Source organism: Conger conger, chromosome 8, assembly GCF_963514075.1.
Source record: "Conger conger chromosome 8, fConCon1.1, whole genome shotgun sequence".
Lineage (NCBI taxonomy): Eukaryota > Metazoa > Chordata > Actinopteri > Anguilliformes > Congridae > Conger > Conger conger.
Genome location: NC_083767.1, coordinates 36970045 through 36980690, shown reverse-complemented (window position 1 = coordinate 36980690; position 10646 = coordinate 36970045). Strand labels below are relative to the sequence as shown.

Genomic DNA, 10646 nt, shown 5'->3' with positions numbered 1-10646 from the left:
TTAATTTTCACCACTCTTATTGGAGGTTGAATATTGTGTCTAATAAGTTGCAGTAATGTTAGTGAATAGCAGAACCAATGGGAATATAGGAAAGCTTGTCATTTAAAACACACAACAATAACAAGATATAAAATATTATTTTAATTGAAACTTTTAAAAAGGTGGATGTGTACATTCAAATTAGATCCCACATGGAAAATGGTTTCAGATTATCATACAAAAAACAACTGTACATGACCATGCATATATCCAAAAACATATATCGATATATATGATAACCTTTTACAACTTGGCATTTACTTTAGATTCCTTTTGATGAGTTCAGTAGTTGAAATAGTTAATCTAGGATTCTGATTGAACTACAGCAAGTGCAGTGTGGCCATGATGAGGTGAGGTGGGGAGAACATGTGCCTTGAGAGTCACCTCGTGCTTGAAGACAGCCCTTTATCAGTCTGCTCCATTGAAGACTGCTGAACTGTTTTCACCAAACACTGCTGTGAACATGAACAAATTTGGAGTGGACCTCCCCCCCCCCCCCTTTTTTTTCTTTCCCCCCTCTCCATCTCTCTGTCTCTTCCTCCCCACTCTCTCCTTCTCTCTCTTTCTTTCTGAAATTCAAATTCAAAATGCTTTATTGACATGACATATTTTAAAACACATATTGCCAAGGCCTTAGTACTGTGGTGCACAACTCCGGTCCTGGAGGGCTAATCGGCATGCAGGTTTTCGTTCCAACCAATCACATTAGTTTTCTGAGAATTCTATAAGCTATGCTGGGTCACTCCTGTACTTGAGCACAGTAAAGTCTTTAGGATACACTTGCAGTCTGTGGCTATCACTGGTGCTCATATGTTCAAATGTCAGAGCAAGTTATGATTGAGCTCATTAAAGGTACAATAGGTAATTTCAGACTTCTATGGGCCAAGAGAGGCATAGCAGCAACAAACACCTTCAAACCACAACACTATTTATCCTTCCCCCTTCTCTGTAAACGCTGACGTTCTCTGTGACGTTAAAACGCCATTGGCTGTGGCAATTAGAACCAATTTTCAACCAACGAGCTTGAATTATTGTACAGTTATACAATGTTTTGGTACAGAGTGTAAGGCCGTCAACTATACTTTGAAACCCGAATTTAAGGACTATAAACACAGGCAGAGGGTGAGTCAACATGTCAGTGAGCCCTTTTCAATGATAGGAAGGGATTTACAATGGGCGACATGGCTCAGGCAGTAAGAGCAGTCGTCTGGAAGTCGGAGGGTTGCCCGGGCTGTGTCGAAATGTCCCTGAGCAAGACACCTAACCCCTAAATGCTCCTGACAAGTAGGTTAGTGCCTTGCATGGCAGCCAATCGCCGTTGGTGTGTGAGTGTGTGAGTGTGTATATGAATGGGTGAATGAGGAGCATCAATTGTACAGAGCTTTGGATAAAGGCGCTATATAAATGCCAACCATTTACCATTTACAACGGTCTTGTAACAATGTTTTAACACAAACATCTCACCTATTGTACCTTTAAGTCATCAAGAGCAGAAGCTGGCACAAAATCCTGAAATGGATCGGCCCTTGTTGTGCACCTCTGCCTTAGTATCAATCAGGGTAATAACAACGACGAGGAACGTAACCTCTCTCTCTCTCTTTCTCTCCCTTTCTCTCTCTCACTCGCTGGCCTCTCTGGCCCTCCGCCCGGTCTTATTGAGCACGGAGCTCAGCTCGTGCAGAAGTCCGGGGGGCATCTGCGCCTGCACGGGGGACTTCCTCTGCAGGGGCCGCTGTCCATCCACGGGCCCGGGCGGGGCGCTCCTCCACTTCCCCGCCGAGCCAGAGGAGGACGAGGAGGAGGAGGGGTAGGGAGACACCTCCCTCTGTTTCAGGCAGGCGCTCAGAAGAGCCGTCTTGTGCTGGATGGAGCCGTCGGCATTCTTCTCTCTGCCGTAGCTTTTGGGGATTTCCATCTTATGTTCCTTCTGTTTAAAAAAAGAGGAGAGGAAAACCTTTATTCCGCTTCCCCTCCAACGCCGAGGCTAACGAGCCAGTCCCACTCCGACAAGCAGTGCACTGTTTGGGTAGCCTAGCGTTTAGCAAATGCTAACTGCCCTGTTAGCCGCACAGAGCAATGTCATGTCATGACATTGTGGGGAGAGACTAAGAAAATAACAATTGTATTTTGCCCAAAAGCATAGTAAGCACTGGTTCAACATGACATGAATATAAAACTTATGCACTACTATTCTGGTTTTTAAGAGACCGTACCTCTTTAATCCTTTTCGGTTCTGCAGACTGGGCATTGCTCGTTGCTGGTAATACAGCGCCCCCTCTGGAGTTTTTCTGAACTGCCGGGGGTCGGGATCGTTTCAGGCTAGGCCACAGGTCTTCTCCAAACTGCAAGTACAAACGCAGGTATGTCATACACGCAGGCCACTCCACCTGAATCTCGTCTTTTAAAGCTTGGAGGACCAACACTACAACGATGAAGTGGCGGAATGGAACAGCACGAGGAGACCGGCTTGAGAAAAGAATGCACTCTTCAAACAATGCAAAGTCAGCTCAAATGTCAGTTGGTTACATTTGTCTGCAGGGTAAAATATTCTGTGTTGAATTGACTCTTACAGAGTACAGTACATACTGTTTGTCCATATTGGGACATTTTACTGTATGGACTCAAACATTTGACATTAGATTGAAGTTCAAGTTTATTTATTTAAAAGAAGGTTGCGAATTAATACACATAATGTCAAATGTCCCAGATTTACCCAAAGGGCACATTTTCACCTGTATTCCCAGGCAGGTTGATGGAAAACATAACCAAACATAAGTCATGACATACGGTGATAGCACAGACATACAGTAGCAACAAATAAGCATGATCAAGTCTCCAAGCAATTAGAGTTCTACTCTACAGTTACGGCGATGAGACAAGAATCCGTTCCTTTTAAAAAGAGAAACTGACGTTCAGATACTGGAGATTCTGAAGTTTGTCATTAAGGTCTGCTTCGGTTTTGGGCGTAGCAGCAAAGGAAGCAGAGCGGTCCTCTCTACACGGACGGCCTTGTTAGCGAAACTTTGCTGCAGCTCGCAGCGGCTGAATCCGTGTAAGTGCTTCGGTGGGAGATGACCGAGCTGAGGCGCTCGGTGTCACGGGGCACCTTATAAATGATAACGACTTGTCCTTTTGCCGGTTACCCCCTCCGACCTGCGACCTTTGAACCCATCAGGTCCGTCCTGCTTTGTCCCATTTAATTCCTGGAAACTCTTGACCCGCCACATGTTCTCTTCTGGTTTCCATGGAAACCGTGCCATAGAGAATGCCAGCTAATAGACAGCGTGGGATGTTCACACGGAGGGGGTTTAAGAAAAATCCAATATGCCCCCCCCGCCCCAACCCCCATCTCCCATCCTATTGGTCTGCCGGGTGCAGGGCATTGAGTGTTGCTTGCAACATTTGTGCAGTACTTTACTCCTGTATAGTATAGACTTGTATACTCTTCTATGCGAAACTTAAGACTTTCAAAAGGTTTTCTTGAGGGCAGTATTGTTTACCCAGTTTTCAAATAACTTTTCACTGCTCTTGTCTTGCCCAAATCCTGATTAAATCTTTCCATGTTATGCATGAAATATGCATTAAACGTCTGAGAGAACTGAATAGACAATGCACCTACTGCAACCACTATTGAAACTAAGAGAAAGCTTCATAAAAAACTACTACTCATGAACCTAAGGAAATCGCTCCTTAGACTACAGTGTGAAAATGTTCAGTGTTAATTCAGTTCAGGGTATATGAGTTATATAGGGTTTCTTCAATCAGAGTAAAATGTACTCCACCAGATATGATTCAAAACTGACTATTTACTATCTTGAGAGAAAGTTTTTTGAACACTAATACTTAATTTACTACATATGTATGTGATATACTTACAGTATGCTCTATAAAACGTACTGTACTTTTGTACACCACATACATCTGTTTTATGTTTATTGTTTCTTAAAGCGCTGAACACAATGTGAATGGGACTTGGGGGTAGGACATCCAGAGTCAAAGTATTTCATTTTTTGGTTACTTATAGGATAATTGGATTATTTATTATGCTAAAATAATACAGCTGACCATGTAATCGAGGTTCTTGGCAGCTCACCACTCTTACTCACCAGCTACCTGAATTAATTTAATCTGCTAATTATTTTCCAATCATGCTTGAATAGAACTAGAAATAGAGCTAGAACTTTCTATCCTCTCATAGGTTTTCTCTGAAAGCATTGAATCTTCATATCTTTCCCATTATATGTTTTATTGAAAATAATGTCTTTCAATTACCAGTTATGATATAATAAAGATGACAGAATACACATATTACTTTTCTAATTGATTTACTACTTAGTACCTTATAAAAGCCCAGAGCAACAAGAAAAGCATATGTCCAAGGCGCTCGCTTAACACTAAAAATAACAAAAATCAAACCATTAAAACATCTGTGGCTTTTCTGCTTTTGTTTGCTGCAATGTGCATTATTTATATGTGCTATGTCAATCTTTGACAGTAATAGCACTTAACTGTGGCTGGAGGGCCCTACAGTTGATGTAATTGTTAGTCAATGTGTACTTATTTTAGAAATAATGAGGCTTTCAAGGTAATTTGATTTACCTTATCGCCAAATTAACTTGGTTAGGGTACGGTTGACTTGATTTGACCAAATTTGTTTTGGTTTAATTTTTGTTTTCTTTTTAATGTAAATTGGCCAACACAAAATGCATTATTTTATATGAAAATTCTTTTTCGCTCGCATACAATTTTTCCTGCTCCTAAATTTGATCATAGTCACTGATAATTTCATATTTAGCAAAAATAATTATTTAGACCAATAATATTACTTACTGTTACTGTTAATGTTAACGTTGACAATAGCATATCAACAATGTGTAAATTCAAGTCGTATACTATTGTATAATAGGGCTAAAGTACAAGGGCATAGGTTTCATTTTAACATTGCAAAGACAACCACGTGATCAGTCAATTTACCCTAATGGGGTAAAATATTCATTCCAGTTTAGCAAAAAATATATATTTTTTGAAAATAGAAAATAGGGCTCATCTACAAAAGTAAGGTGATTAAGCTTAATCATTCATTAATATCTGTCCCATAATATAATATGTGTCCTTATAACCAAATGTTTCATCCATGCTCTACTGAAACTTAATCATCAATAACTAAAGTTACAGCTTACATTTATTCATTTTTGTGCCTAAGCTTGCTTACCAACAACTAACCTAAGCATTGCTGGTTCATCATTCATTCATACTTGAACCAACTAACTTCTCAATCGACATACAGTGGTGTGAAAAAGTGTTTGCCCCCTTCCTGATTTCTTATTTTTTTGCATGTTTGTCACACTTAAATGTTTCAGATTATCAAACAAATTTAAATATTAGTCAAAGACAACACAAACACAAACCTAAATAAAGGTTTTTATTATTAAGGGAGAAAAAAAATCCAAACCTACATGGCCCTGTGTGAAAAAGTGATTGCCCCCCCTGTTAAAACATAACTTAACTGTGGTTTATAAAATCTGAGTTCAATTTCTCTAGCCACACCCAGGCCTGATTACTGCCACACCTGTTCTCAATCAAGAAATCACTTAAATAGGACCTGCCTGACAAAGTGAAGTCGACCAAATGATCCTCAAAAGCTAGACATCATGCCGAGATCTAAAGAAATTCAGGAACAAATGAGAAAGAAAGTAATTGAGATATATCAGTCTGGAAAAGGTTATAAAGCCATTTCTAAAGCTTTGGGACTCCAGCGAACCACAGTGAGAGCCATTATCCACAAATGGCGAAAACATGGAACAGTGGTGAACCTTCCCAGAAGTGGCCGGCCGACCAAAATTACCCCAAGAGCGCAGCGACGACTCATCCAAGAGGTCACAAAAGACCCCACAACAACATCCAAAGAACTGCAGGCCTCACTTGCCTCAGTTAAGGTCAGTGTTCATGACTCCACCATAAGAAAGAGACTGGGCAAAAATGGCCTGCATGGCAGAGTTCCAAGACGAAAACCACTGCTGAGCAAAAAGAACATTAAGGCTCGTCTCAATTTTCCCAGAAAACATCTTGATGATCCCCAAGACTTTTGGGAAAATACTCTGTGGTCTGACGAGACAAAAGTTGAACTTTTTGGAAGGTGTGTGTCCCATTACATCTGGTGTAAAAGTAACACCGCATTTCAGAAAAAGAACATCATACCAACAGTAAAATATGGTGGTGGTAGTGTGATGGTCTGGGGCTGTTTTGCTGCTTTAGGACCTGGAAGACTTGCTGTGATAAATGGAACCATGAATTCTGCTGTTTACCAAAAAATCCTGAAGGAGAATGTCCGGCCATCTGTTCGTGACCTCAAGCTGAAACGAACTTGGGTTCTACAGCAGGACAATGATCCAAAACACACCAGCAAGTCCACCTCTGAATGGCTGAAGAAAAACAAAATGAAGACTTTGGAGTGCCCTAGTCAAAGTCCTGGCCTGAATCCTATTGAGATGCTGTGGCATGACCTTAAAAAGGCGGTTTGTGCTCAAAAACCCTCCAATGTGGCTGAATTACAAGAATTCTGCAAAGATGAGTGGGCCAAAATTCCTCCACAGCGCTGTAAGAGACTCATTGCAAGTTATCGCAAATGCTTGATTGCAGTTGTTGCTGCTAAGGGTGGCCCAACCAGTTTTAAGGGGCAATCACTTTTTCACACAGGGCCATGTAGGTTTGGATTTTTTTTCTCCCTTACTGTCTCCCTTACTGTCACCTTCCTGTCAGCTTCTGACCTCTCTTATTAACAGCATGGTTTTGCCCACAGAACTGCTACTCACTGGATGTGTTTTTTTGCAAACTGTTGTACGTGAAAATCACAGATCAGAAGATACTCAAACCACCCTGTCTGGCACGAACAATCATTCTATGGCCACTTAGATCACATTTCCACATTCGAACATTTGGTCTGAACAACATCTGAACCTCTTGACCATGTCTGCATGCTTTTGTGCATTTAGTTGCAGCCACATGATCGGCTAATTAAATATTTACATTTGCAAGCTGGTGTACAGGTCTACCTAATAAATTGCTCACTGAGTGTAAATCTTGCCAGTTGTCAGTTCAACAACCTTACCAAAAGCCACCTCTAGGACTTTGGTGAAATAACCGATCGGATGGGGGATGTCAGGGACTCAGGAACCAGTGCAAGATCAATACAGATACATATTCATGCCCTCTGAATACCGCACGATTAAAATGGCTTTCAAAATTGTAATACAAAAACCTTTAAAACCTAACTATTGTAGCTCACAGGCTGCTGTGGCCCTGAATGACCACAAAGGCTGTTTATACCAGCAAACAGGATATTTAATCAGACGACAACCAATGACACTCACCTTGGCCCTCAGTATGTCAGTCACCCATGAGATCTGGGACTCCTTCGTCTCACAGGACAGATACCTGTAGGTCCAAAGAAAACATCAAAGAAAAAAAAAAAAATTACATAATGCTTGTTGACAAGTTCAGGGGTAACGAAACGTCTATCTCATTATCCGCCGAGTCAAGAAATGACACTAATGATTTCCTTTTACCAAAAAAGGGTAAAACGTGAAATGGCAAAGCAGAAGCACATCCTTCAGTCCTGCAAGCATACCAGCTTTTGCCCATGTCAATGGCTCCTTTTATGTCAGAGATAGGAAAAAAATAATAAAAGCAAAAAAAATCAAGGATCACTTTAGGTCCCTGGAGCTAAGTGCACTCCAGCGACACTTCGCGCCGAATAAGAAATGGCACTGAAGGGATGTCACCTTGGGAAAACAGCTGACTGCCAAATAACACACATAATATTCTCTGTGATTTCCAACTTCAGGTGTGAATAAACCCTTTTCTACTGGTGATTTTCAAAGCAAGCAAAAGGGATTATGGGTAAGATTCAAATGTATAATATTGAAAGGGATATGTCTTTGTTTTATTTTTATTTTACTATTCTTATTACTTTTATTTCTTTTTTAGTTGATTTTGCTTGTGCACAACATAGTAGTGGGGGTCTTATTATTTGTAAGTATGGCTGCCACAGGTACTGGCTCGCTTGCCTTCATTGATTATTTAACTGGTAACAAAGGAATTTTTCAAAGCTAAAACCGGAAACCTTTTGACTAGCCAAGTCATTCAATCTTGGCTCGTGAAAATCTGAATCCAATTGAACATGCATTTCATATGCTGAAGTGAACACTTAAGGCAACTTGGCCAAAACAAATAGCACCTGTAGATGGCTGCAATATAGGCCTGGCAGAATATCGCCAGAGAAGATACTCAGCACTCGATGATGTTTATGGTTCACTGACTTCAGGCAGTCATTGCATGCGAAGGAAATGTGACGAAGTACTAAACTTAACTAATTTAATTTACATAGATTACAGAGCCAAATTAATCAAGAAAACTGTTAACGAGGTGCACATTCACAGAATTTTTTATTTTTTACTTTACTTCATTTTATCACATGATACTCAAGTACAGATTCAGAGCTACAAAATGATTGACTAAATACTTTGTGAACAAAATGTGAAATCTCTTAACCGTTAACCAGTTAACCACAGACCTTATTTTTGTTTTCCTTTAAAATTGACGTGGCCACAATGTGGAGAGTATGCTTGCGTTAGGTCACATATAGTGTGTATTTGTCCGAAACATTATGGAGCTTACTGTATGGTTCTCGAGATTAAAAGTACAATACGTAAGATGTTGGTGTTAAAACATTGTTATACAACCATTGTAAATCCCTTCCTATCATTGAAAAATAATTACCTATTGTACCTTTAAGTCAGAAACTCATATCCTCTACATGGGGAATAAAAACGAACTGCTGGGTCTCAGAAATATATCAGACCACAGAAAGGCATAAGCAGCCCGTGACTGTAGCTCAAGAGTTTGGACAAAAATATGATTGACCTGATGCAGTAATAATAGACAGGACTTCGGCCTCAGTGAAGATCAGCGATCAGTGCTCAGGAGGTCAGTTGTTTGTGACCTTGGAGACCATGGGTCAGGAGGTTATCAACGATTCTCTCCTCCGATTTGGTTAGGATTTCTGGAGGAGCACAGTTTTGATTCACCCGAAATGGCAGACCATGTCTGATCCCAGGGTAAATGAGGCCATGTGCAGTAACGCTCAGGCTTTCCACTCTTAAAAAATCACAAGTGACCAATTCTTCCATTTTGTGCACTGCTGACAGTTTGCTGCTTCAAGTGCCCAGGGTGTACAGCCACTTTGGGTTCTGGCCAAAGGACTATGGTGTGCTTTTGAGAAAAAATGTGTGCGTGGTTGTTTGAGTGCGATGGAAAGGCAGGGAGAGAGAGTCAGAGAGAGAAAAATAGGAAGTAAAATGTTCTCAGAAACAGAATGTCCTGCACAATTTTCCAGATATCAGATATAACTGACTCATTATACAATGGAATAAACACTAGAAACTATTTGTTTTCGTATTGTTCTGCTCGTGGGAATCAGGATGGTCAATTTGCCATTTGAGAAGTATGGATGGAAAGAAAAAGTCACTCACCATTGCTGTTTTTCCATGCAAACTGTAAACCCCCAGCTATTCAGAAAAAAAAAGAATGAATAATTAACAAATAAGTAATGCAGCACAAATTGACCAGAATATTGTAGGGGTGGGCGATATAGCCATCACGGTATAACACTTTTTTTTTTGTAAGCGCAGTAACGACTATCTCCGGCATGCGGTGTTAGATTTCTTAATCATACCTGATGTGGTAGCACACCTCCAAATTTTCTGAGCCAAAATGAAATGCTTCCGGGGGTGAAAAAAACGTCAGTCATATCTTTTCAATGTCGAAATGACCGCAACAGGACCATGCCGTTCCATGTGGTAGATAAGAACATGACTACAAGGATAGAGAGTGAAAACGTAAGCTATGTGTTTTTCAAAACAAATAGGTAAGTTAACAAACATTGAATAGATACAAGTGATGTTGTTTATCTCACCAAAGTTTGGACAAGTATTACCATATTACATTACATTAATGGCATTTAGCAGATGCTCTTATCCAGAGCGACACACAGTTTTTATTAGACTAAGCAGGAGACAAACCTCCCCTGGAGTAATGCAGGGTTAAGGGCCTTGCTCAAGGGCCCAACGGCTGTGCGGATCTTATTGTGGCTACACCAGGATTAGAACCACCGACCTTTACCTTAACCACTACGTTACAGGCCGCCCACATATCAACTATGATAAAAGACGAAAAGAAAGAATGAAACCTATCGCTACCTGCCAGAGATAGTTCTTATTGCGCTAAAAAAACTATTAGATGTTCCGCGATAGCTATATCGCGCAGCCCTAGAATATTGAGGCATTCACTGAGTCAGAGCTCAACAGTTGTTTGCCCAACAATGACTAAGCACACTTTCATATACGAAGAAAATAAAATGTACAAAATAAAAGTAAATAAGAACAGTTGGAAGGAGACACTTCGGGAGACTGGAGATGGAAGTTTATAACAGGCCCATTGGGGAACTGTTCTGCAGCAGTCCAAATCAGGTTGAGGCTTGTGGCTGAACTCTAAAATCAACCCCTCTGTGGTGTTATCCTCATGAAAGCCACATGAACCGTTCGCTAGGG

At 40.6% G+C, this 10646-nt stretch overlaps 1 protein-coding gene across 3 annotated transcripts in view; it reads right to left on the bottom strand.

The window, feature by feature from the left end:
- Positions 1–566: 566 nt before the first annotated feature.
- arap2 (ArfGAP with RhoGAP domain, ankyrin repeat and PH domain 2) overlaps positions 567–10646 on the bottom strand; it is a 133660-nt gene continuing 123580 nt past the window's right edge. For 2 of the 3 annotated variants that reach the window (XM_061251960.1, XM_061251961.1), the window contains 4 exons: positions 9570–9605; positions 7410–7473; positions 2253–2381; positions 567–1966 (listed from right to left, as the gene is read on the bottom strand). In XM_061251960.1, coding sequence (XP_061107944.1) covers positions 1658–1966; positions 2253–2381; positions 7410–7473; positions 9570–9605 — 538 coding nt within the window. In that variant the 3' untranslated portion in view covers positions 567–1657. Of the gene's footprint in view, positions 1967–2252; positions 2382–7409; positions 7474–9569; positions 9606–9772; positions 9913–10646 lie in introns of those variants that run through there. The other variant, XR_009709365.1, reaches the window with a different exon arrangement.